This window comes from Meriones unguiculatus, chromosome 18, assembly GCF_030254825.1.
Source record: "Meriones unguiculatus strain TT.TT164.6M chromosome 18, Bangor_MerUng_6.1, whole genome shotgun sequence".
In the NCBI taxonomy this organism is placed as follows: Eukaryota; Metazoa; Chordata; class Mammalia; order Rodentia; family Muridae; genus Meriones; species Meriones unguiculatus.
Window position 1 is genome coordinate 39693317 of NC_083365.1, and position 24074 is coordinate 39717390.

The 24074-nt window shown below is 46.8% G+C and overlaps 1 protein-coding gene across 8 annotated transcripts in view; it reads left to right on the top strand.

Moving 5' to 3' along the window:
• Prr5l (proline rich 5 like) overlaps positions 1 to 24074 on the top strand; it is a 168043-nt gene that overhangs the window by 123431 nt on the left and 20538 nt on the right. For all 8 annotated transcript variants that reach the window (XM_060372213.1, XM_060372212.1, XM_060372216.1 and 5 more), the window contains 2 exons: positions 8759 to 8807; positions 18662 to 18719. In XM_060372213.1, coding sequence (XP_060228196.1) covers positions 8759 to 8807; positions 18662 to 18719 — 107 coding nt within the window. The remainder of the gene's footprint in view (positions 1 to 8758; positions 8808 to 18661; positions 18720 to 24074) is intronic.

Consider the following 24074-nt stretch of genomic DNA (forward strand, 5'->3'; position numbering starts at 1 on the left):
GCTGAGTCCTGATCACCTTCTTCCTTAGCAAACAGATTCTTCTGCTTTTAGGTCTCCAGAAAGAGAACAGTGAGGAAGAAAATAAAAATTGAAGTTTACTGGTTCCTTTGAGAACCTGGGTTGGGGTGTATAGATGGAAGGGTTATTGGTATTGTTATTCACTTATTGAATGTTTGTGATGGTTTCTGCCTGGTCCTTGACATGTTTGGAGGCAGCCATTGTGGCGGGTGGTCCAGAGCTTGTATTAGAGAGGAACTGGGCAGGCACTCATCATATGGTGTTTCAAGTAGGGTGGCAGCACATGGGTTTAGGGTGGGGACAGGGTTGACTCCTGAGTTGAAACCTGAGGGGTGAGCAAGTGGCAGTCAGGTACAGGGCAGTTGAGGACATAACTGTCTTTCCATTTCTCACCTCATACCCTCAGCTCCTGGGAGGACTTTCTGTCTGCAGAAATAAGTACTCAGAGGCAAGGCTTTGGGAAGCTGTAGATGAGTTATTTGCAGCTAGCCTGAGGCAAAAAAATGTTCATTTTCCTCCTCTTTCCATCACATCACTTCTGTTCTTGGGGAGGAAGATGATGGTATAAAGGGAACCCCAGAGATTTTTAAGGAGAGGATGCTTTGGTGACTGCTGATCTCTGACTGGTCTGACGTGAGACTTCCGTCTGAGGCGTTGGATGCCCAGATTCCAGAAGGAAGTCCCTTAGATGGTCCCATCTCTCTGAGCCTGCTGACTGAAGTGGAAACGGCAGCTGGGAAAAGCATTGCAGGGGGATGAGAAGAGGGGATACTTAAGTCCCACCCAAGTGGCTGATGAGACTGACACCAGCCTGAGGCACGATTCTCTGAGGCAATGACTATAGCAAGTGCCTGTTGAGCAGAAACATGTCAGGCCCTTCCAAGGTTGTGTGTATGCTCATTCTTGTACAAGTGTCATGTCCTGAAGATGGAGGCTGTCCGTCTGTTATATGGATGAGGAAAGTACAAGTGCACAGAGGTGGACTAAATCACTGGGGTCATCGCTGCAGGTAGTTCTGGGGCTTCAACTCAGCCCTCCATGTTGTCAGAAGATACCAGAGTCCCAAAGTGCTGGCACAGGCCATAGTCGGGCCCGATGCCCCTGGCGGGTACAGCCTCACTAAAAGATCTTGAAGTATGGAGCTAGGGATGATGTCTTTAAAAATAATACCCTAGTTTGGGAGAAAATAGGCCTGTCTTTCCTGTTCTTTCTTTTTGAGACAGGTCTCATCATGTAGCCTCAGTTAGCCTGGAACTCCCTTGTAGCCCAGGCTGGCCTCCGACTGTCAGGTCTGTCTTTTGACCTCATTTGGCGCTGTTGATCTCATGTTGGCGTATTGTGCTGCAGTTGAGAAACAAGCTTGTCTTCGGGGACAGGAAGGTCTTTAACTAGAGACCAGTGCAGCTGGCCCATGTGTTGGTCTAAATATTGTGTAGAAATCTGCTCTTCCCTAAAATTCAAGGTTTCTAGACTTTCTGGAAAGTTCCAATCTGGCAATATTAGACCCCACAGTCTGGTCTTTGGTCAGTCATGGGGTCTGAGACTTGCCTGCTGGTTTTCAGAGGAAATTTCCTCAGCCCTCAGTGTTCATATTCCCTCCCTCCCTACCTTGCTGTCTTCCCCTGTAGATAGGATGTGTTCTCTGTGCATTGCATTAGTTTTCTATGGGCAGAGGAGGGCAGCATGGGAGACTCCCACCTTGGAGGCCATTGGAGTATTCCAGTATGTGTAAGCTGCCCCACACATGTACCTCAGAATTAGGAGCTTTGTTTGTGCCCATTATTGGGAGCATCCCTTTCCCTCAGGGTTCTCCTGCAGGGGCGAAGACAGAGATACGTGAAGCTGGTAGCACTGTGCCCCAACCAAGGGACACCAACCCCAGTGGAATAGGCCACAGGATTTGGAAAGGAAAGCTTTCGTCTGTTACTCCTTAAAGGCTGTTGCCTCCCAACAGGCCCTGTGGTGGCTGCTGGGTGGGGTCTTCAGAGGAAGAACAGTCAGGATGGATGAGCACAGTTCTGACTTCTGGCTTAGAGCCCTACCTGGAGGGCCTTGCTGTTCCTGGATTTTGAAGCAGTCAAAGCGGGTCCCAGAGAAGGGCCTAGGGAGAACTTGGGTTGGCCAAATATTTAATAACCAGTATGGCTTTCTTGATCTAGCCTGGCTGAATGGTGGCACCTGCCCAGTGTGGCCTCCTTATCTCTGTGTTAACCGGGAAGACAGCTGAAGCAAGTTGACAAACTGGAGGACTTGGCCTCCCACTCCTCTAGCCCCAGCCCTCTACGCCTATGTGCAGGGGTCAGATAGCTTCTCAGGGTCCCTTCTGCTGGCTGGAACCCAACTTTGGAGCTGTCTGCTTTACCTCCAGGCCGACACAAGAGTGGAGACCCTGTAGACGGCATTGTATGAGGAGGATACAAGCAAGGGTCTGTATCAGTGGTTCTCAACCTTCCTTACCCTGCAACCCTTTAATACAGTTCTCAATGCTGTCATGACCTCTCCCCCACCATAGCTTTATTTTGTTGCTACTTCATAACTGTAATTTTGCTACTGTTACAAATCAGAATGTAAATATCTGTTAGGCAAAATACCGGATATTCGACCCCCCAAAGGAGGTTGAGAATCCCCGGTCTGTGTCATCACAGGAAGTCTTATGACCGGGGGGTGGGGGGGTGGGGGGGGGTGGCAGCACAGCTGATCAGCCTGGGCAGGTGTTGGGGTGTTCCCTTTTTCTCTGTTGTGGCTCCTTTTGCCTTCTGACTGAACTTCATGCCATTTCTGCTTTCACTGCTTCCCATTGCTTCTGGCTCCCTGACTTCCTTCTAATTTAGCCGCTTGTGGTGGAGTGACTGTGAGCAGAAGTTTGCTGTCAAAGGAGGCCAGGGGTCTGGGAATGTGAAACTGATCACGTGGGTGTGGCCCGGACCAGAGGGGCCTTTCACATCCGCCTCCAGCCACAGCAACTCTTTTCCCCACGTGATGTCTACCCTCTAGCCCTTTGAGTGCTGGGCTCTGGGCCTAACATCCATTCACATGTTCCCAGGGCCGAAATCTCAGGTTGGGCAAAGCCAGCCAGCTGTCCTGGGGAGGTGTCAAGGAGAAGAAGGGTGGAGTCCTAGGGCTGTCGGCTTCAGAGTCCGGCAGACCTGGTAGACTCCTCTTGACAAACCCTTGCCAAGACTTACCACAGCCAGGAGCCCGTCTACAAAAACATCTCGAAGATGAAACCCACTCGCCTTTTGCAGTCATCCTGCTCTGTGGGGTCTCACTATCTACCCATTCTCCGAGGACCAGGAGCAGGAGGGTGGAAGGCATGTGCTTGCTTACAGCAGTCAGTAGCAGGGAAGTGGCCTTCGGTATTCAGACCCAGGCAGCCGCTTCCAGATTTAATGAGCTGCCGTCACCGAGGTCAGCTTCTTGGTTGGAAACAGGGCCGTTTCTGCTTTTCTGCAGACACTGCTTAGGCCAAAACACAGGAATAACAACTGTCGTGCGTGTCACAGCCTGACACACATGAAGTGAATCGACTTAGAGAAAGAGACACCGGTCCTAGGTACAATTTGTACTTATTCCTTATTATTTTAATTTGTCCTTGCAAATAATTGCATTTCTGTCAACAGGGAAGAAACCTTAGGAAAGACTAGGGAACATAGAAGGTAGGTCGTTAGATTCTAAGCTTCTAGCCTTTTCATATCTTGGGAATTACAGAATGCCATCTCCTGAATCCAGCCAGCTTTTCTTTGTATGTTTTACCCATGAACTAGATAAACTTGATGAGGAAGGGTATGGTGAGTGTAGGCGAGGGATTATCCTGCTGTGATTTAGACCAGTATCTCTGGTTCCTGAGTGTGTCTGTGTGTATGTCGCATGTAACTATGTGGTGTGTCTGTCTTTCTATGTGTGCCTCTCTGTGAGTATGTATGCGTGACTGTGTGTGTTTATGTCTGTCTCTCTATGCATATATCTATGTGTGTCTGAGTATATGTCCGTTTATGTGTCTCTGTGTATATGTGTCTGTATGTGTCTTTGTGTGTATGTCTCCCTGTGTGTGTGGTGTGTCTGTGTGTGTCCTGTATGCATGAGTGTATGTGTCTCTGTGTGTGAGTGTGTATGGTGTGTCTGTGTGTATATGTGTGTATGTAACTGTGTGTATGTGTGTTTTGTGTATCTGTATTTGTGTGTGTGTGTGTTTATATGTGTACAGGCACATGCATATGTATGGACCAGAGAATGACCCTGGGTGTCATTACTTAGGAGCCATCCATTCTGTATACTGAGTCTCTGTGACCTGGCTTTAGCAGTTCTGTCTGGCCTGTGAGCCCCAGAGGTTCTGCCTGTCCTTGCGTCCCCAGCTCTGGGATTACAAGTGCATGCTACCATGCCTGTTTTTTGTTTTTTTTTTTTTTAACTTAGGTTTCAAGGCTCCAACTCAGGCCCTCAGCCAAATTTTTAAAGAAATTTCAGCTTTTGAATGAAGACTCTGGTCAGGGAAGAGACCCTTGTCTGAGTTTTCTTTCTTCTCCTTCTTGCTCTCACCACCACAGCTAATACCTAACAGGTTTCTAGTAAATTAATATGGATCAAAGAATTAATTAGTGGAATTAACTGCTGAGCTTCCTGTTTTCTCTGCCAGTTTCTCTGTTCCATTTCAGTGGGGAGGAGGTGCCGAGTGTGCCCATCAGATGGGCAACATTGACTAGATTCCACTGGAGATAGCAGTGTTACCCGAGTTAGGGTCAGAGTCTGGGCTCTAGCTGCCCTAAGAAGCTGGACTCAGTCACATGTCCAAAATAGCTAATTAAAAAACAAGCAGTGGTGAAAAGCAGAAAAAGGAGATTAATTCATTATAGTCGTGTTTAAAAAGGAGCAAATGGATCTAGTGAGTCCCCAGGTCCATCTTTGGGGTCCTGGCATAAGATTTAGTCTCAGTAGTGCATGTCTATAATCTCAGGGCTCAGGGAGGCAGAGGCAGGCAGATCTCTGTGAGTTCAAGTCCAGCCTAGACTACATAGGACAGTCAGGGCTACACAGAGAAACCCTGTCTCAAAAACAAACAAACAAACAACATTTATTCTTAAATAGAACGCAAGAGGTATGTATAACTAAGCAGTCTTGGTCAAGGTGTGGTCCTGACTGTCACTGACCCATCATTGACTCAGGTCCAGACTTTCTGACAAGTTGACAGTGTACATGAAATCTTCGTCCCCTTTGACTGGCACCAGGGTTCTGCATTTTCCCTATTTGAGCATGGGGTTCTTGGGGAGATTCCAACTTCTTGAGGACTGCTTTCCGTAGCCCAATAAGTGATGGGAAGAGGGCAAGAACCTCTTTCCAATGTTTTTACCGTCAGGGTGGCTATGGACGGAGGTGGAAGTGTTGCAGGCCTCCTAACTCTCATTTTGGCTGACACATGAATAGAGATTTTTTTTTTTTCTTTTTAAGGTAGAGGTGTCCTTCTTTTGTCAGACAAGGACAAGCAGAATAGACAGTGTAGAGGCAGCTGTGTAACCGGACACACTTGTGGTCTGCCCGCAGGTTGACCAGCCAGCACTGCTCCTGTCCCCTGGCTCTGGCTCCCTTTCCTCACCTCCTCCTCCTCTGTGTCCCCTTGGAACAGTGGTTCTCAGGTTACCAGCCCAGGGAGGGCTGCAAGTTCAGGTTCGTAAAACTGTCAGGATTCTGTCACCCCTATGCCTGCTTCCTGATATTATGCCCTTGCTTGGAATTTACTCCCACACTCCTTTCTTGGGTTTCAGACCATCCTCAGCGACCTTGGTGGTGGCTACCGTTAATTTTCAGAATCTTTTTGAAAAGTGCTTTGGGCATGATTGTATTCCTACAGTTCAAAAGTGCTATAGCTGGGGCTGGGGAGACAGCTCAGTGGTAAAGTGTAGCCACGTAAGTGCGTGGAGCTGAGTTTGGTCCCCAGTGCCCGTGAAAATAGCTGGGCACTGTGGTAGGTATTTGCAATTACAGTACTGGGAAGGCAGAGCCAGGAGGATCCTTGCATCTTCATGCTCAGCTATCCCAGTTAAATCGGTGAGCCACAGGTCCTAGTGAGAGAGAGACCTTGTTTCAAAAACAAGATGGATGGCTTCCAGGGAACACCTGTGGTTGACCTCGGGTCTCTACATTTTAATAGACATACATGAGCATATCCCTTCGTGTGTGTATGTGTGTGTGCCTGCCTTATAAAAATGTATAAGGTGGAGAATCTCTACTGTACCCCTAGTTTCCATTTACTCCTTTTTAAAGGCAGAAGTTATCTTAACAGTATCTCATGCTAGAGTAGTCTTCTAGCATGTCTTTCTGCATATATAGGAATATGCACAGAAATGCATATTTCTGGTGCCATGGGGCTCCTTAATCTCCAATCATAGCTTCAATGTTCTTCAGTCTCTTCCCTGGAAAGGAGAGGTGAACCCTCAGCCTTGTGTTTTTCTGTGTTATTTCGAAAGTGTTCCATGAGTCTAAAAACCAAGGTGCCTCAAGAATTCACAGGAGCTGCGATCCTGTGAGTAAGACTTACATGAGTTTAAGCCAGCCAAAATTCCAGCATGGATGGGGATGGGCTCACAAGCCCTGCTCTTCAGCCATCCCACATGAGAGGAGCTGTGACAGTTGGTAACAGGTCGAGGAGAGAGTCATCTTTCTTTGGGCTGTGTCCACTCACAATGTGGGTCTTCTCGGCTCCTCTAAGACTTTCTGGAAATACCCAGAGGTGTGTTTCTATGGTGATTCAAAATCCCATAAAGTTGACCGTGAAGCTTAGCAATTCCAGAGCATGTCATTTGATCTCAGTGTTATGTTAGTCTCTAAGCATCGTGCGACATGGGCTGTCTGATAGGACTTGCCTCTTCTATGTATTCACAACCTCGGCTTCTTCACCCATAGTCTTGAGCCTAGCCAAAAAGACTGTCAGGAGGCATTTTTGCTTCTTGGTCAGAGGCAGACTCCTTGTCTCATTCTGCTTCGAAGCGTCCATGCTGGCTGCTCAGCTCAGTTCTGTCTTCTCTCCCAAGACATGGTCTCTCTCGAGACATTCTCTCCCAAGACTTTGCCTAAAAATTTTGTTTATTTTTGTTTCATATGTATGAATGTTTGCCTGTGGGTGTGTATGTGTACCACATGTATGCCTAGTAACCGTGGAGATCAGAAGAGGGCGTAGGATCATCTGGAATTGGAGTTACAGATAGCTATACATTTATAGCGTAAGGTGGGAGAGTTTTTCCTGGGGTTAGGTGGCCTGGACAGGCATTTGTTCCCTTCCCTGAACCTCAGCTGCAGCATCTCTTAAGACAGGAGTAACAGAATAACAGATTTATGAGCCTCCATCTGGCTGCTGGGAACACAACCTTTGCAAGAGCAGCCAGAGCTCTTAACGGCTGCACCGTCTCTTCAGCCCTAGCCCAATAGCTTTTGATCCATTTCCATCTCCCATTAGACCTGCCCACATCTTGGAGAACCCCTGGGGTGCATTGCTGGGGTGGCTCCTAGTTTGCCCGCCATTAAGTTGAACTTCAAAATGCTTCATTTACCACCTAACATATTTTCTGCTGTGGGAAAAGGATTGTATTTTTCATGTGGTTTCATCTTTCCAGGCTTTTCTGGAAACTTCAAACTGAGTGTTTATCTCTTGTTCTGTCCCCAAATTCTTGTTCCTGTTTTATGCACATAATGACATACTGCTGTACCCGCCTGTTTATTCATCAGCGACATGTGTGAGCGTGTTTTGAGGGAAGTTAATACCCAGCAAGACTGTCAGAAATTTGAGCATTTGCTCCTTAATAACCATAGCAGGTGGGAGAGGCAGTGAGAACGTTTAAGTCCGGGAGATTTTGTTCCCTAGAGAACTCAGTGGATTCAGGAGCCAGTTTTTCTTGTTTTTAGCTTCTTCTCACCTTGTCTGGCTCAAATTCAAGATGGATCAGTACGGATGGGCTCATTATTTGTTACAGGGGAAGGAAATCTGGTGTCCAGATCTGTTTGTTTAGATTTTTAGCACTTAGGATGCCTTGCTATTACCTACCGAATGTTTTATTATTTTTATGCAGTTAGTGTGTTTATGCTATTTATCTACTCTCTTCACCCAAGTGTAGAAACTCTTATGAGAGCAGAGACCTTATGTGTCTTCTTCACCATGCTGGACCTGGAGCCAGAACAATGTGTGGGAACATACAGGGCCGCTCAGTAAATAAATGTGTTAGGTGGCCAGAAAGCCAGTTCTCACTGTGTGTCCCTTTTGCCCCAGTACATTCAGGATGAGATGAGACCAACCCCAACATATCATTAATTTCAAGTGAGTTTCAAGTCTGGGAGACTCTGATGGACTTAGAAGAGGAGAAGTGGAGTTATAAGAAAAGGTGTTAGGTTTGCAGAAGATCCACGTTTGAACCTTGGCTCTTGGATTAATGTGTAAGGTGGGGGTGGGCATGACATCTCTACAGTAGTTGTAACAACTCTGCCATCCTACATATGCTTTAAACCTTTGGTTGGGAATGTATGAAAAGTTTTTTTTTTAGACAATAAAACGCTTATTGGTATAAGTTCTGTGGTTGCATTGGGGGGTGGAGGGCTCTACTAGGAGCGAGGAGCCTAGATTCCACCCCTGTACCGCTGCTAAACACATTGTCGTCCATGATGAGCCCTGTGCCATCCATCATCCACTGGAGCAGGTCTTCAGCAGCTGTGTTCACACCAACAGCTGCCTGACTGTTTCCGTGTGTCTCTCTCTCCCCAGGAGGCTGCTGAAGAGTGAACTTGGATCATTCATTACAGACTATTTCCAGGTAAGCTCAGAGGGTCCCAGCACCCATTTACACATGCCATTGACACACCGACGGGGCGTCACTACTGCCTATTTGCGTGTTCCTTCAGTGCCTACAGTTACATTTGCTGCAGTGGCTGTAAGGGGCTGCTGGGCCAGCCTGGTCCCTGACATCAGTGGAGAGTAGTCAGATCCCTTGCAGTGAGTCGCAGGCTTTTGTGTCTCGGGACTCATTTATATTGTTAAAAAATTGTTGCTTATTTGGGTTCCATCTGTCTGTCCTCACCATATGAGAAATTGTGCCTCTGAGGCTTTAAAGTATGTTGTAATTAACTTGCAGAAGAGATGGCATCTCTATGAGGAAAAGAAAAAAGTGTCCAGGATAAAGCAGAAGGAGGAAGAGTGGCATGGATGGCAGTGTGCAAATGTGTGCAGGGCATGCTTTCTCGAGGGCAGTCTTCTCTCTTCTCTGCTTCTTTTGTGGGTTGTGTATCGCAGGTCATGCAGTCTCTGCATAGCTGTGCTGTCCAGCTCTTGGGCACAGGCGGGAAGACAGAGTCTGCCTACTGTTGCTGGCAACATAGTTTCACCCAGAGGAACCTGACTCCCACCACTGCCCTAAACTCCTCCTGTCCTGTGTGTTTTGCTCAGTTGGGTTAGGTGTCTGTGCCTTTTGGGCAGATTATTCTTTGTCACTCAGCCTCCTGGTATGTTCTGTTGACAGCAGGATTAGATATGACAGTCAGACTTCCCTTCTGCCTACACAGTGTTGTGGGGCCAGAAATGTCAAGGTTCCAGGTTTCTGTCTTTCTCTGCAAAGGACAGTTTCTAAGTCATAGACATAAGCTGCTCCCTTAACTCTGACCAGAGGTGTTCAGGGGCTGCTGGGGTGACAGCTATATGATGCGTCCATGAAGTCAGCGCCCCTACTTCTCACTCATTTGCTAGGTGGGTTGAGGCGAGCTGCTTCATTTCTGTCTGTCTCACTTTCCTCATTTGTAAGATAAGAACAAAAATATAGTTTACCCCACGTGTGGTTTGCATGAAATAACAGCAGTGGAGAGCTCAGTGCCAGCTGTAGCAGACCACATAGCTTGGTAGTCAAGATCACGGACCACTGAGGCAGGCTCCCAGGTTCAGGGCCCAGCACACTATTTACTGAGTGTGTTACCATGAGCAAGTTACTGTTTCTCCCTGTTTCAATTTTCTTTTCTACAAAACCATGAGATAACCTTTAGGACCTACCTGAATAAGATTACTGTAGGGACTAAATAAATTGTTATTTACAAAGCCCTTTCTGGCCAGCACAAAATAAGAGAGTAATAGTTTTTGTTAAATGTATGCTTACTTATTATTCTGAGGCACAGCCCATCCATTGGAATGGGAAAGGGACTGTGAATACATATATAATCTTGGTTGCAGTTTGTTGTTATTTTGTGTCCAAATAGAGCAAAATTTTAACACTGTTTGGAGGGATTTTTGCTGTTAGAAATCCAAACATCATTTTGTTTTTTTGACTCAAGTGTTAGGAAATGTCAACTCTTATAGAATGACTCAAGCACAAATGCATATACACATGTGCTTGTGATGTGCACACGCACGCGCACGCTTGCACATACACGCCAGAAAACAGGAACTCTAAATCTGGACAGATTAAGATCCAGAGGAAGGCTGGAATTAAGTCAGGTCATCCTCAGCTGCTTGGATGCTGGCATCTCTAAAAGGGGTCAGGAGGGGAGACTGAAGACTCAGACTGAGAAAGGGAGTCCCGACTGTGCATCATTTCATTTGCCCTTCACTCAAAGGTCAGCCTCTACCTCACTCTGCCCCGCTGTGGTCTCTATTGATTGATTTGAAGCAAGGCTGCTAAGAAGCCTGCTGGCCTGGGCTGCCTTCTGCCTTGACATTTCAGAGAGATGGGGGTTTGTGTGGTTTCAGTCAAGTTTTAAATGTCAGCTGTCTTTTGGCGTTGGGGGCTACCCCCAGGAAGGGTGTGTCTGGTGGGGACTTGTGCCTATGGGAAGCCCTGAGGTTTTTTGAGGGCGGCTAATACTGCTTACAAAGACGCCAGATACTTCAAAACTAATAACCACATGTCATTTCCTACCAGGAACCTAGCTAGAGAAGGTGCTTGGTGAGGCTTTTTTCTTGGGGTGTGGTGTGGGGACTAATTATCAGATCTTTGAATCTAGGGTTTTCCTTATTTACCGTGTTAAACTGGAAAAGGGCTCTCCTAGACACTCTTCTTTTATTATTATTATTTTTTAAATTTTTTCTTCACAATTTATTCATTATATATCCCAATTGAAGCCCCCTCCCTCAACTCCCCCAGTCCCACCTTCCTTCCCTCTTCTCTCCATCCCCTTCCCTTAGTCCACTGAAAGGGGGACTTCTCCACTATTGCCATCTGCTCATACCCTGATAAGTCTCATCCGGACTGCTGAGCTCCTCTTCCTGTGTGGCCTGGCAAGGCTGCATCAAAACGGGCAGTCAACTGAGTTCATGATGGAGGCAGGCCTTGCTCCCCTCACTCAGAGATCCACATGGAGACTGAACTACCAGTCGGACATATCTGAGCAGGGGGGCTAGGTCCATTCCGTGCATGGTCCTCCTTTGGTGCAGCAGTTTCTGCAGGACCTCCTGGGCTCAGAACTTTTGGTTTTGTTGGTCTCCTGGTGGGGCTCCTGCTAGACACTCTTCTAATGTAGATTTTAAGTTTTTGTTTTTTGAAGCTGCAGTGTATAGCTCCACCTCCTGGGGTTGTTTCTAAGCATTTACTTCCCCCCGCCCCTCCCCCCCATTTATGTTCTGTCAATGTTTTAGGGAGAGCAGGAGGGATTTTCTGCCATACAGGCCAGAAATGACATGTAGGGGCCTAAACAAAGGCAATGAGTAATATCAGAGTTCAGGCTTAGAACGTGCTTCCTTTTTATTTTTTTTAAGATTTATTTGTTTATCCATACGAGCACTCTGTTTACATGGATGCCTGGATGACAGAAGAGAGCATCAGACCCCGTTATAGATATAGGTGGTTGTTAGCCACTGTGTGGTTGCTGGGAATTGAACTCAGGACCTCTGGAAGAGCTGAGCCATCTCTCCATCTCACTTCTCTTTTAAAATGTTTGCTCTAGCCCTTACATTCATGCCAGAGAAAGTCTGTGCGGTCTTCTGGGACTTAGCAGCCTCTTTATTGAAGGAAGCCGGAGCTGGCCTTTTACTTGGCAACCTTAGGAAGGGATACTTGACCGGCTAAGGTTCTGTGTCTTTGCTTTGTTTGCTATGAGTTAATTTCTGAGTGATCTTCCACTTGTTGTAAGTGGTGCTGCTACCAGTTTCTTTTAACACACAGTGACAATTTTGACAAGCAGCTTGAGGAACAACAAAATGGCACATGAAGGATGACAATGCAGGTGGCTCTGGCTGTGGGGGTCGGGGAGGGACATGGTGAAGATGGTTCAGGAGACATTCAGGTGGGAAGCCTGGGTCTGGGCGCCACTGAGGAGGCTTCCAAAGCTGCACAAGAAATCTCCACCCAGGAGAGAGTCAGGCTCAGCTTCACAGAATACAGGGACAAAGCCCTAAGAGGCTCCAACAGAGAAGGACCTGGAGGAAAGTGTGGGTGCCTGTGGGAAGCAGAGGGAGGCCTAGCACTATCAGGAAAGTCCCTAAACCTTGTTTGCTCAGAAGACTGTAAACAAGCTCCCTCGGCCCTGGGCTCCTCGGGGTGAGGCTTAGACCCTTTCCCCAGGCACCTGCATTGGGAGTGAGGTCTGCCCCCTCTTCAAGCCCTCCTCCCAGTGAAGCTCATCATCTGCAGAGCCACAAACAGAGCTCTTTGTATCTGGGGCTCTGCTTTCACTGGCGCAAGCGAACATTTTTATTTTACAATTTTAAAGAAAGACTATCCACGGGGAGGAATAATGAAAACGACCTGAGGTGAGGGCAGGGGCAGCAGGTAGGAAAAAAAAAAGAGTGGTGCTTATCTCTGGTCTGCACACAGAGAAGACAGCCTATTTGGTCTTCAGGAGCCTGAATAGATTTTTCTATGAGGCGCTGGCCAGAGAAATTTCTGACATTTCCAGTATTGACTCCCACCCCACCCACCCCTTTTCCTCCTGTCTGTTTTGAATTGTGCCTGGGAGGAAGATTGAGGTTTCAGAGTAGAACTCTATCCTAGTGACTGCTTGGAGGGATAATTGGTTCTCTGTTGTGCTTGAAAATGGATATTATAAAATGATCTCCATTTTTGGATTGCCTAGTAAGGTATCTCTGTGGTTCAAAGTATGGGGGTGCTGTGCAGGCTATCAAATTCCTTACTTTCTCAGTTCTCCATCTGTGGGTTGTTCTGTTTGCTAAAAACCTTGCCCCAAGCCCAGAAGGTTTCATTTCTTTTGGTGGAATTCAGAGTTTTGCTTCATATAGAAACTGAGCTCAAGTCAGAGAGAGTTAGTGTTAGGGAAGAGAGAAACACGAACACTATCATTAGCAATAGGTCATGGATGCCTTGGTGTGTGTTTGATGAGTGTGTGTGGGCGTGTGTGTTGGTGTTGTAAGTAAGGTGTGGTGGGACAGTAAAAGCCCAGGCAGGGAGTCTGGAACGACTGTGGGCACGCACATGTGCATATTATTACATACGCGTATGTGAATAGATAGGTATGTGCATATATTTGTTTGTCTGATTGCTGCAAGAGCCACAGGAAAAGACTAATCATCGTAGTACTAGGGAAATGTGCACTTGGAAGTTGTTGAGAGAGGAGATTGGTGGTGAGGGGGTCGTAGGCAGAGTGGAGTTTTAAAACTGTGAACAATGCAGGAATATAAGTGACTCAACGACCAGCAGGACACATGGTAATATTGATTGGTGGTGGGTATGGATGGCAGGCTCTTCAGATCAGGTCCAGAATAAATCAGTACTTAGGAAAACGGGACTTGTATGGGACAGATAAGACAGGGTCATGAGAATAACTCTTGGGATTTTCAAATCTAAACTGAATGGTGGAGAAAAGGTACTGCTCCCTTTTTTGATCCGTCTCAGAAGATGTCAATTAAAAAGCACAATTCCCCAGAAGGAGACAGAGAGTATGAGGTAAACAGCTGGGAGGAAGGGGAATTCCATGAATACTCTCTATAGGTTAGGGATGGGGCCAGTAAACTAAGCTGCTTGACTGGGAGGCTGAGTGATGTTTTTAAGTGAGGAGGTCATTAGCATTGAGGTTGGAATGGCATTTGGGACAAAGGCATGGTGAAGCCTGAACACCTGAGTGGACCAGAAGTTCCTGGTGGCCACCGTGACCTCTGAGGTGGAGCTATCTAAGTGAGGGTACAAAGAGTATGCGGCCAGCCAGCCAGGAGTTACCTTTCCAAAGCTTTCTTGCCCCCAGGCTCCGGAGCAGTCACATGAATTCTGTGCAATTGTCTGAGTGTTTTTATTGCGCTTTTCTCATACTTTATGAAACTAGTGGAAAAATAAGTCTTGAAATTGATAAACTTCAGCCTTAATGGTTTTTAGATAAAGATGGAAATCAATGAGGTAATGGATCATTGGCTTCATTGGATTTGGGTTTAATTGTGAGGGAAAAATGCATATGGGCACAGAATGCTGAAAATACATCATCTGAAGATGAGCTCTAGGAAGGAGGTGTGGTGGAGGCTTTTATCTATCACCCTTCTTGGCTCAATGGGAGCAGGATTCTTTTGATGTCATGCAGGCCTGTTGTGTGTGGGAACCCACTATATGGGTTTCAGGAGCCCACTATGTGTGAAATTGAGCGATTGCTTACAGACCGGATAAGGACTGAGATGAGTCAGGATTAGTGGGGAGACAAATTGAAGGCCTAGCAAGCTTCTGTATGTGCTGCACGTGGGGTGTGACAGTGAGTAGACATGGCCGAATGTCCAGTGGTCATGGGAAACAAAGGTTGTTTTGAAGTTTTGTTTACTATGGAAAGCTTTCTCCGATGCCCCTTCTGAGAGTTCTGACGAAGGCTGGGTATGTAGCTCATTTGGCAAGCATCCAGGAGGCTGTGTGTTCAATTCCTAACGTCCCAGAAGCCAGGAATGGTGGTACATGCCGGGAATCTGTTTGGCATGGAGTTCTTTTTCCTGGGAAGGTGGGGTTAGCATTATTCCCCCCTAACCTTCTTATTTACTTTTTTCCCCTGAGTCCCTCTGACTGGGTTGGGAGGTACCCTGCTTGAAAGGTGACATACGTGGTTGACAAGCTGTACCCCACACACGCCTAACCTTTCCTCTGCTCATCGCAGTACCTCCATCCTGCCCCATGCTGCCCAGGATAAGCTGATTTTTCCCCCTTCTCTTTCAAAGGCCTGTGGCTTGGAATGCTTTCCTCCAATCATCCTTGTCAGAGTTTTTCCCAAGCTTCATTTTTCTGTTTGCAGCCCATTTCTCTGTGTCTTAGGGGAAAAAAATGTCAGCTCTTTCCACTTCCGGATCCTTCTGCCACTTCATTAATGTGCTATTTTGTCCGTGGTCAAGTTCACTGATGGTGTGCCAGAAGGATGTGTTAAGTAATAACCGGCCCTTTGCCAAGTCCTAAGTCATTTCCCAAGGAGCTACTATTTAATGAACTGGTGGTTTGTGATTTGAAGCTGGCAGGGGAGGTGGTAGAGAGAGCCATTGGTCTGGGAGGGGTCAGGAGAAAAAGTCTCTGTGACCACTGCCTAGAGGCAAATGTCTGCTCAGAACGTTTTGGATTCAGGCACTTGGCAGGGATGGGAATTCTTTGAGCTTAGGTTCAGGAAGAACAGATGTTTAGAAAAATAATACAGACTACCTGAATTAAAGCTTACCTCTCTCCCTCATTCTCCCCCCTCTTCTTTTTTTTCTTCTCTTCCTCACTTCCTCTTTCTTCCTTAGTCTCCCTTCCTTGGTTTTGGTCTCTCAACCATTGAGCAGGCCTAAGTCCCATAGATACCAAATCAGACCTTTCTTAGACAAAGTAGATGGCAGTGATGTGGGCTTCATAACCTCCAGGGCCTGGTGCTAAGTGAAAATATGGCTACAGTAGGGTTGTGGAATTCCATCTCTTTCCCGTGGATCTGTCACTGCTACATACAGAAGTCAGGTAGCCCCTAAGAGCGCCTCTCAATCTCTACACTGTGCCACACAGATCACAGGGTCGGGAAGGGATAAGACCCACCCAGTTATTAGCAAACATGTCACAGCACTTCGAGACCCTAGTGAAGATGGCTGTCACCACGCTTCTGTTCAAGAATTAATAGGCACATGTCCAACCTTGACCTCTATACACCATACCTAAACCTATACCTCCACTAACTCCGCCCCATTACTACCTTAGGAGTATGATGACAGCAATGGTATAGGTCAGAGTGGGGAAGTGTGGGTGTGGCCTGGACACTGGGGTATGAAGGCCTGCGAACTCTTTCTGGGAGGTGGTATCTCCAGACTCCCTGGCCTTTTATGTTGCAATGTTCCACCACACACCTTACTTACAACACACACATGCACACACACACATACAGACACACACTCTCAGCGAACTTAAGAGATGGCACCTGCAGAGCATCGAATTCTAATTGCTGCCCCTTCAAATGCTAGGCCTTAAGAGATGCAGGATTTCCAGGAGTGCAGGCGCCTGTATGACTGCAGATTCGCTGGAGAAAAGACCTTTTCTTGATCAGTGGTGCCCTGGGATGGGGAGTGGGGACAAGAGCAGCCCTGGCAGCTGAGCAGAGAATATGGCTGTGGTCAAGTTGCTGGTGTGTGAATGAGAAGGGAGTCAAGGTAGCAGATCTCCAGGGAAGGGACGCTGGGTGCTGGGCGCTGGGCTGCCCCTGAGAATCTTGGAGAAATCAGCAGGCACTGTGTGGAGGATTTCTAATGGAATCTGAGCTGCATTCCTGTGGGTTGGAATCTGGGGAAGGAAACTCTAACCTAACCTCAGTTACTGGAAGATCAAAGCATTAGTGGCATGCTTTTCAAGGGGTTTTAGCTTCTTGGAAAATGGAGCCCCTTAAATATCAGCAAATCGGTATGTGAGCAGGCTATGGTGACCACAGGCTTCAAGTGAGGAAAAGGACTAGATGACCAGAACGACTCCTTCAGACCCCATGTTTCTGTTTATTTTGATCTAAGCTACAGAATTTCCGTGTTGTGCATCATGAGAACCTTAGAAAGAATGGTTTCTGTGTCATTTCCCTTCTAAGCCAGAAATAACTCCTTTTCCTTGGAAACACATATTTTTCCTTCTAATATCTCCTTGAAGGAAGAAGACTTAAGGGCCAGGAAGGAGGCTCTGGGTCTTTGTTAGAATTTATTCCTTCTGATTTGGACAAAGGAATATTTACCAAATGAAGAAAATGGCAACAGTTTTAGGTACCCTATGTCACCTCTCCCATCCCCTTAAAAAAGAAAACCATTCTGTTTCTTATCTTGACTCCTTAAAAATACAAAAAAATTCTTGTCACCAAAATAGGCAGTTGATTAAGTTTAACAAAGATCGTGCACGAGTGGGGTATTAACGTAAGAGGTGGTTCCTGTCCTCAAGGATCTAAAAGCTTAATGGGCATATTGAGGTGAGTGTGTGTGTGTGTGTGTGTGTGTGTGTGTATTACTATGTGTAATATCAGAGTGTTCATGGATGTGTGTGTCCACATTCCTGTGTGTATGTGGAGACCAGAAGCAGGATGTCAGATGTCCTGTCTCTCACTGTCCATTGTAATACTGGTGGCTGAATCTCTCACTGAACTTGGAGCTAGGCTGGTGGACTGGAAATCTCAGGGGAAGCCTCATGCTCCAACCCCCTTAGAGTGCTGGAGTCATAAGTATTTACTGCCACACTCCTGCCGCATGAGTGCTGGGGATTTAAACTTAGGTCCTCGTGTTTGTCGGGCGAGTACTTACCTACTGAGATATGCCCCTAGCCCTGGCACTATTTATTAATTCATGTTATAACCTGGACTGATTTTTTTTTAAATTTCTTTTAGCACCCTAGTTTGCCACTGCATCCCTTAGTATAGATAATGAGAGTGAAGGGACAAGATGGTATCGCCTCCTCCTGGAATATGTGCCTTGGAAAGGTGATAAAGGAGAGAGAGCTTGCAGATTTGTTTTGGGAGAAGGCTGGAGTAGCAGTGTTGATACCAGACATTCAGGAGTCTGGAACAGTGCAGAGGTGACCTTTCTGAGAACCTCACCTGGACTGACTCAAAGTTCTGGGGCAGATATTCTAAAGCAGTGGCTCTCAGTCGATGAGCCACAGCCTCTTTGGGGCTCCCATATCAGATACCCTGCATATCACATATTTACATTATGATTCAGAACAGGAGCAAAATTACAGTTATAAAGTAGCAGTGAAATAATTTTATGGTTAGGGATCACCACCACGTGAGCACTGCAGCGTTAGGAAGGTTTCGAGCCACTGCTCTAAGGTCTAAGTGGGATTTGTGCTCGGGTGGATTGACTACTGTCCTTTCTGTCATCTGGACAACCTTTCACATACATCTTGGCTGCCAGGAGGTCCTCATCAGCTGACATTGGGCTGTGTTTCTTGCTTTCTGACCCAGAGGCAGGATGCATGTGCTAGGCAGAGGAAGGAAGGTTCCAAGTTTGAGGCCAGCCTGAGCTACAAGAATAATGGCTCAAACAGTGAATTGGGCTGGGCCCTTTCTGTATCTCTTAGTTTGAGAGGTGGGGTGGTGACTGCTTTTGGCTTTTGGCTTACTGCCCTTGGTTTGTGTGGTGTCTCCTAGTGTTCCTCTGAGGTCTTGCCTTCCAGGAGGACAAAGGGCTTCTTAAACTTAGAGGTCTGACTAGCACAAGGGGCCTGGGAAGTCTGTGCTGCACACTCCCCATCAGAGTCACCCAGCTCTTGTGCTCTTTGTTCTCTTTTGGCAGAACCAGCTTCTTGCAAAAGGACTGTCCTTTGTGGAGGAGAAGATCAAGCTGTGTGAAGGCAAGTAGGAGGCCCTGGTGCACGGGGCTGTGACTCAGCCTCTGATGTTTGCACAGCTGAGACGCTTCTGTCTAAAAGCAGCAGACTCCCAGGGAGTGAGTCAGCCCTGCTTCTTGCCGCATTCAGCGGTTTGAACCAGCTGCCCCTGTCCGTGCAACGCAGATTGTCTTTGCAAAAGAATGAATTGGGATAGGGTGATTTATTGGAGACCCAGGTAAGGGGTTTCCATGGACATGTCCTTTGAATGGATGCAGCAGCGTTTGCTTTACTGTAGATGCTGCTGGTGGATCTGGGTTATTCTGGGCTGTTCTCCATCCACCGTTGCAATAGTTCTTGGAATCATACTAGATAGAAGGGCTCCCCATTTGGGGGACATTAGGACAAGCAGGCTCCCACCCAGTGAGATGTGATCTGACAGAAGAAGAAAAAGTTCCTGGCCTGTTTGTGGTTTTAGAATCTAATGACAGATGGAGAAGGGAGGTAGTTTCAAAGGAAAGAAATGACCACCCCTTCCATTCCACCAAGGGTTTTAGGGACGTGGCTTAGCTTGTTCCCTAGTTCTCTAGTGAATCTTGGAAAGTTTCTCTTTCTCTCTCTCTTTCTCTCTCTCCCTCCTCTCTCTTTCTCTCTCCCTCTCTCTTTGGTCCCTTTCTCCGCCTCTCCTTTTGTATCCTAGGCTGGCCTTAAATTTACTATGTAGTGGAAAATGACCTAGAACTTCTGATTGATCCTCCTGCCTCCATCTCCCAGGTTCTGGGATTACAGGCATGCACCACTGTACCTAGTGTATGCTGTGCTAGAGATTAAGCCCATGGCTTTGTGCATGCCAGGCAGGTACGCCATCAATTGAGCTACACCCTCAGCTCAGAGTCTCATTTGAAAGTGATGAAATGGGGTGAGGGCTTGTGCTGAATATAAGAGAAATATAATACCATACATAACACCATACTCTGCACACACACAGTCAGTCTACCTTTTCTTTGTGATCTAGCTTTATGTTCTCAGTATAGGCCAGATGAACATCCAGACACAGGCTTCACGGGGCTGTGTCTAGTCATACACTGGAGTATGTGGCTTCAAAAACACATGCTGACATACGACAACATGATTGAATATTGAGGGCATATGTCCAGTGAAAGACATTTTTCCCCTATTTCCTGAGAAAGACATGTCCAGTAATGTTGTTCCTGCTAAGACAAAATTAGAAGGAAAATGAGAAACAGATGCTAGAAAGTTCTGGTGCTTGCCTTGAAGTAAATGTCCCCCCAAACCTTTGGGGAAAACCAAAGGTTGAAATGTACACACACACACATCCCACACTTTTTTTCTCTTCGGAATGTGGCTTGTTTCTCTTAAGTCTGTAAAAACCTATTAAATCAAGGCTTTAAATTCTTTGAAGTTGGAGCTGGAGAGATGGTTCATCGATTGAGAGGGCTTGCTGCTCTTTCAGAGGACCTAGGTTCGATTCCTAATCTCCACATCAGAAGGTTGCTCACTATTGCCTGTAACTGAGCTCTCGGGATCTGACTCCTTCTGACTTCCTTGGGCACCTGAAGGCATGTATGCATGTGGTTCAACACACATACACTAAACATAAAGAAGTCATTTGAAATGTGGTAAAACACATGATGTTAGGTCTCTGCCTGCCACTACCCCACAGTCCTTGCACTGACTTTTCTTGTCTCTGTGTAGTGGCCTCCAGTTCTTCACCTTGAAACTAGAAACTCTAAACTCATGTTTTCACAACTACCATTCACACCTTGCTTCCAGGGCTTTGACTAAGAGGATTCGTACAGTAATTGTGCTTTTGTAGTGGCTTCTTTCACGGGACTTAATGGCCTCCCAGTCCATACATGTTGTCACATGTCAGAAGACACCATGTGTTTTTGAAATCATATACTCCAGTGTACAGCTAAATAATTTTTTTTTTTTCGCCCATTCATCCATCAGTGGTGACTTGTTTTGACCAGGAAGTTTGGTTCTTTGTATCTGGCCATTGCTTAGTACAGGTCCTCTGGCACCATGCCTGCTCACACTTGGGTTTGTTACTGTTTTCAGCTGTACTTAATGACAGCTGCTGGGCAGGAGACACCATGCTGTTTTAAGTCTTTTCTACAGTTGCACTGACCTTCCTTTTCAGGAGGGTTTTCTTCATAGTAACCCGTGACCTGCTGACAGTCTAAAGCCTGTGGTGTATCAGAGAAAAGATTTGATGGCAGACATCTAGAACCTTCCTTTCAAACCTCCTTCACCTTCAAGCTGACTCTTGACTTGCAGGCTATTCCTGGAAGTGAAGCTACCCATTTCCTTTACTTTACCTCTTTTGTTTGTTTGTTTGTTTCTGTGTCCCACAGAACACTTTCTAAAACCTTCTTTCCTCCCAGACCTTTGCAGCCATCAGTTAGATCCAACCTCCTGGAAGGTACCTTCCAGCTCCGGGTGGAAGAACTCCTTTCTGCCCTCACAAGGCCTCCACTCCTAGCATGGAAGCAAGTCCAGCACTGCCCCACAGGCTTCCTCCTGCCCTTCACTGTAGAATGCTTCAGATAAAAGCTATCAACAGGGAAGCTACTGTAGCTTGTGCCCCTCTTTGGGTTCAGTTTGGATTTAGGAAACCCAATGACCCTTTGATTTTTCCACCATCATTCCTACAGTGAATGAGTGTTGCTTACATCTTACATGGTTTTGTGTGGCTGATCACCAGTAATTGGACACCAGGACCTTCGTTAGGTTCTGGGGCTGCTAAACTGGAAATGGGAACAGATATGATTCAGATCATATATTAATATGTCAGTCATGTGTGAGTGTGTTAGAGGTTGGGGTGAGCGCAACCGAGTCTAGTACTGTGTAACTTTTGGCTACTTTATGGGTTCTTTTATCTACCACCCTTCCCCAGCCTTTCAACCCTCAAACACTAGATAGGAGAGAAAGAAGGTTAGAGGGGAAAGGAGCCCCTGATATGTTTAGACTACTTCCTGCTGATGAGGAACTTCGAGTTCTGTGGCAGGGTTGATCTTCACCATCAGAATATTAAATTTCTTCTGCTCGTCTCTCTGTGCATGACCATTTGATGAACCACAACCAGCAGCAGTATCAGCAAGAGAGAGGAGCATCAGCCTCTCTCAGGGCTCTAGCATCTATATACTGTCTCAAGAGTCCCTAGAATTTCAAACGTCATACACTTACAGAAACAGCGTGCAGCTGGCAAAATCACGCAGCACAGCACAAGGCAAAATTTCCCATAAGATCTCTGTGTTTTTAAAGAAACCAAAATTCTCACTGCAGAGAGGGGCAGATTGATACACTGGAGAAAGGTTCCTGTAAGAATGAATAAAGTCTGAACAGGCAAGTTAGGCAAAGAGGAAGGGAAAGAGCAGTCTGGGCAGAGGAGGAATTACCATATGCAAAGGCTCTGTGGTGTGAGGGAGCTTGGTAAGGATGAGGGGCTGAGATCAAGCCTGCATAACCACAGGTCAAAGACTGGGGGAAATGGACCTGAAGATGAAGACATAGAGAAGACAGATCCTCTCGGCTGTGTAGTCCAAATGGGAGAAGTGTCCTTTCTTCTAGGAGAAAACAGAACATGTTCCTACCAGCTAGAAAGTTTTGCTCTGCAATGTCACCTCACTGGGTCAGATCGTGCCTCCTGTCCCCCGAGAGACCTGGCATCTGCAACAACCTACAAGTTCGGAACATTCCATTTTTTCTCCATGAAGGCTTTTGCATAGCGGTTTGTCGATGTGCCTAGCTTGGTGCTGTGCACACGAAGTGTAAGAGGGACAAACCTGTCCCAGACTCTCCAGTTCTAGTGGAGGATTGTTCCAGCAATGTTTGATTAGCGCTTTGCCAGGGAAAGCAGAGGATGACACGGGCCTGCATCCACCCTGACCTTCCAGAAGCTGTCAGCCACTAGCTCTGTCCTTGTTCTGTGCTTTCTCCCCAGCCACTGCTTTTATTGGCCATTAAGTTAATAGACAGAAGACGCTAAATGAGTCTATCAAGATTTGTTCCATGGAACTAATGGTGTCTTGCCAAACACTTCTCTTGGTGTCTCGCCTTGGCTGACCCAGTTTCTCTGCTCAGGATGAGCAGACAGTAGCCCATCAGCTCTGACATCTAGGTCATTAGGCAGCTGCCACCTCAACCAGGCTCTCTCCTCTCTCATCCATTCAGTGGCATGAGGTGACCTGAGTACTTTAGCCTGTGGGTGGCCTTTGACTTCCTTGTGCCAGGGTAAGCAGGTGCCTCCCAGCTACAGAGGGTGAAGGGGATACCGTAGATCTCCTTTCTGCTTCTCACCTGACAGCTGAAACTCAGAATCAGACCAGAGTATGTAACTTCAAGGAAAGCAGTATGTAACGGCAGTGCAGACAGAGCAGTGTGTAACTGTGCAAACTGCAGTCTTCCAAACAATCAGGTAAAGAAGATGGACTGTGGGCCATTGGCCTAGTTACTTGGTGTCTCTGGGCCTGCGAGACGCAGTAACGGCCTGCTCGCATCATGTTGATGAGTAGTCTAGCACAGTGTCGGAAGATGCTGAGTGCACTCCCGGATAACATTTATCATGTGATCCTAAATCTTCTCTCTTTTCTGAGTTTGGGCTAGAAAAGCACATTTGTGTGTTTTCGGTTGAGTCTTCCCGTCTGAATTTTTGCTATAACAGAATACCCGGGATCACTTTTATCAATAAGGGATCGACTTGGCTCATTGGTTTGGAGGCTCAAACTCTTTGGTGTGTCCTCATGGTAGGAGGACCATGGTAGGAGCCTCACGGTGGGTGACATTGTGGTGGTAGGCAAGTGTGGAAGAGATCACATGAGAGGAAGCCAGAGACGAGCCCATGTTTTAAAATCTTTGTTGAAGCCTCCTGCTCCAAGGGCCAGGTTCCCAGTGACCTCTGACTGGGCCGCACCTTTTAAGGATTCTCTTCTTTCTCTTGTTATGAGACAGGGTCTTGCTTACAGAGCACAGGCTAGCCTCAGATTCACTATACGTAGTCCAGGCTGTCATCCAACTCATGATCCTTTTTCTTTTACCTTCCAAGTGCTGGAATTATAAGTGTGCAGCCCTACTTGCTGCCTACCACACTGGGGCCTGGGCCTCCACCATGTGACCCCCTGAGGATAAGTCCCATCCAGCCTCAGTACCGCCTCACGTTACACTGGCTGCTGTCATACTTTGCGGCTGAAACACCCCCTCACTCCCTGCAAATGCTGTTCCTCGACTTGCTTTCAGGGTCTCACTAGTGATACTGAATTTCAGTTACTGTGTATGATGGCTTTGGCCAGGGACAAAGACCCTGTGCACTTGCCTGTACTCCCTGGGCCTCAGCAGCTCACACTACAAGTCCCCTAC